Consider the following 1,591-nt stretch of genomic DNA (forward strand, 5'->3'; position numbering starts at 1 on the left):
CTAGGTTCGGTCGGTCCTACTCTTTGGCATACCTAAAGACAACAATATACCCCACAACCTAGAATCGCAAGCATCGAAGAGAGGGTTCGCTATTCACCTATCATTGACAATCTACTCGAACACCTAGAGGTCTAAGTCCAAATCGCTAAGCAATCTCTAAGCAGCTATCACCATCATCTCATCATCAACCAATCTCAACTCAAACGGTTTATGAAATGCATATGCTCCTACATGCTGTGGACCTATATGTAACAAATGCAATGCAAGACACAAATGTAATGTAAGGCTAGGTGGTATCTATATGTACAAGTGCAAAAAAATGCAAGTGTGGAATGCATCTATAGTGAGAAATCATTTTTTTTTGTATGCAAGTGAAAGTATGAATGCACTCTAAAAATGGACTTGAAGCGATGTTAGATGCGCACCCCCCCAGACTTGAACGAGACACCGTCCGCGGTGTCACACAAATCCGAAGGGGAGGATATGTGGAATAGGAAATTTGGAGCTAAGTGAAATAGGAGGGAAAAGTGAGTGTATGACCTTGTGTCCAAGGATGAAAGATGCCTCCCCGCATTCCACTTGCGAATGATTCCACATTGCACGTCGTCTCGGTTGCTCGATAGTGTTCACCTTCCAAAATCAAAACTCGGAAAGAGAGAAGATCAACTGAAACTGATATACCGGTCATACCAGGAAAACATCAAACCCAATCGAGAGAGTGCAAATGGATGATTCTAAATGAGATGCAAATGCTAAAAAGGATACTAAAAAGGATATCTACAAGTTCGGGGTGCCTCCCGAGAGCGCTTATTTATGGTCCTAAGCTTGACCGCGGGGTTGCTCATTCGTCTTGAGGATCAGAGAAGCTCATCGAGCTCCTCTCTTTGTCGTGTTCCCCGGGGTTGTAAATCTTCAACCTCTGCGCGTTGGCCTTGAATGTATCCCCTCCATAGCCATATAGCTCTATTGCTCCGTGAGGGTAAACGTGCTTAACCGTGAAAGGCCCTGACCAACGCGATCTCAACTTGCCTGGAAAAAGTTTGAGCCTTGAGTTAAAGAGAAGTACTTGATCGCCCTCTCTGAATTCTCTTTGCAAAATCCGACGATCGTGCCATCTCTTTGTTCTCTCCTTGTAAATTCGGGCATTCTCATAGGCGTCCAACCGAATCTCATCGAGTTGGTGAAGCTGCAACACTCGCTTCTCCGCAGCGGATTTCCAATCGTAGTTCAGCTTCTTGATCGCCCAATATGCCCTATACTCAAGCTCAACCGGCAAGTGACAAGCTTTCCCATAGACAAGTTGAAAGGGAGACATACCGATGGGTGTCTTGAAGGCTGTCCTATACGCCCATAGAGCGTCATCAAGCTTGGATGCCCAATCCTTCCTCGACCTTGACACCGTCTTCTCAAGTATCGCCTTGATCTCCCTATTAGAGACTTCAACTTGTCCGCTTGTCTGAGGGTGATACGGGGTAGCCACCTTATGTCTCACACCATACTTCTTCAAAAGCGCTTCTATGGTGCGGTTGATGAAGTGAGATCCTCCATCGCTAATCACGACCCTTGGCGTCCCGAACCTCGGAAAAATCAC

General features: G+C 45.9%; 1 protein-coding gene across 1 annotated transcript in view; it reads right to left on the reverse strand.

Annotated features, from left to right (window-relative positions):
* Positions 1-841: 841 nt before the first annotated feature.
* The window catches only part of LOC109116044, a 3,886-nt gene continuing 3,136 nt past the window's right edge, over positions 842-1,591 (reverse strand). The window contains exon 3 of the mRNA XM_019200772.1: positions 842-1,534. Coding sequence (XP_019056317.1) covers positions 842-1,534 — 693 coding nt within the window. The remainder of the gene's footprint in view (positions 1,535-1,591) is intronic.

Source organism: Tarenaya hassleriana, unplaced genomic scaffold (assembly GCF_000463585.1).
Source record: "Tarenaya hassleriana unplaced genomic scaffold, ASM46358v1 Cleome6, whole genome shotgun sequence".
NCBI classification, from domain to species: domain Eukaryota; kingdom Viridiplantae; phylum Streptophyta; class Magnoliopsida; order Brassicales; family Cleomaceae; genus Tarenaya; species Tarenaya hassleriana.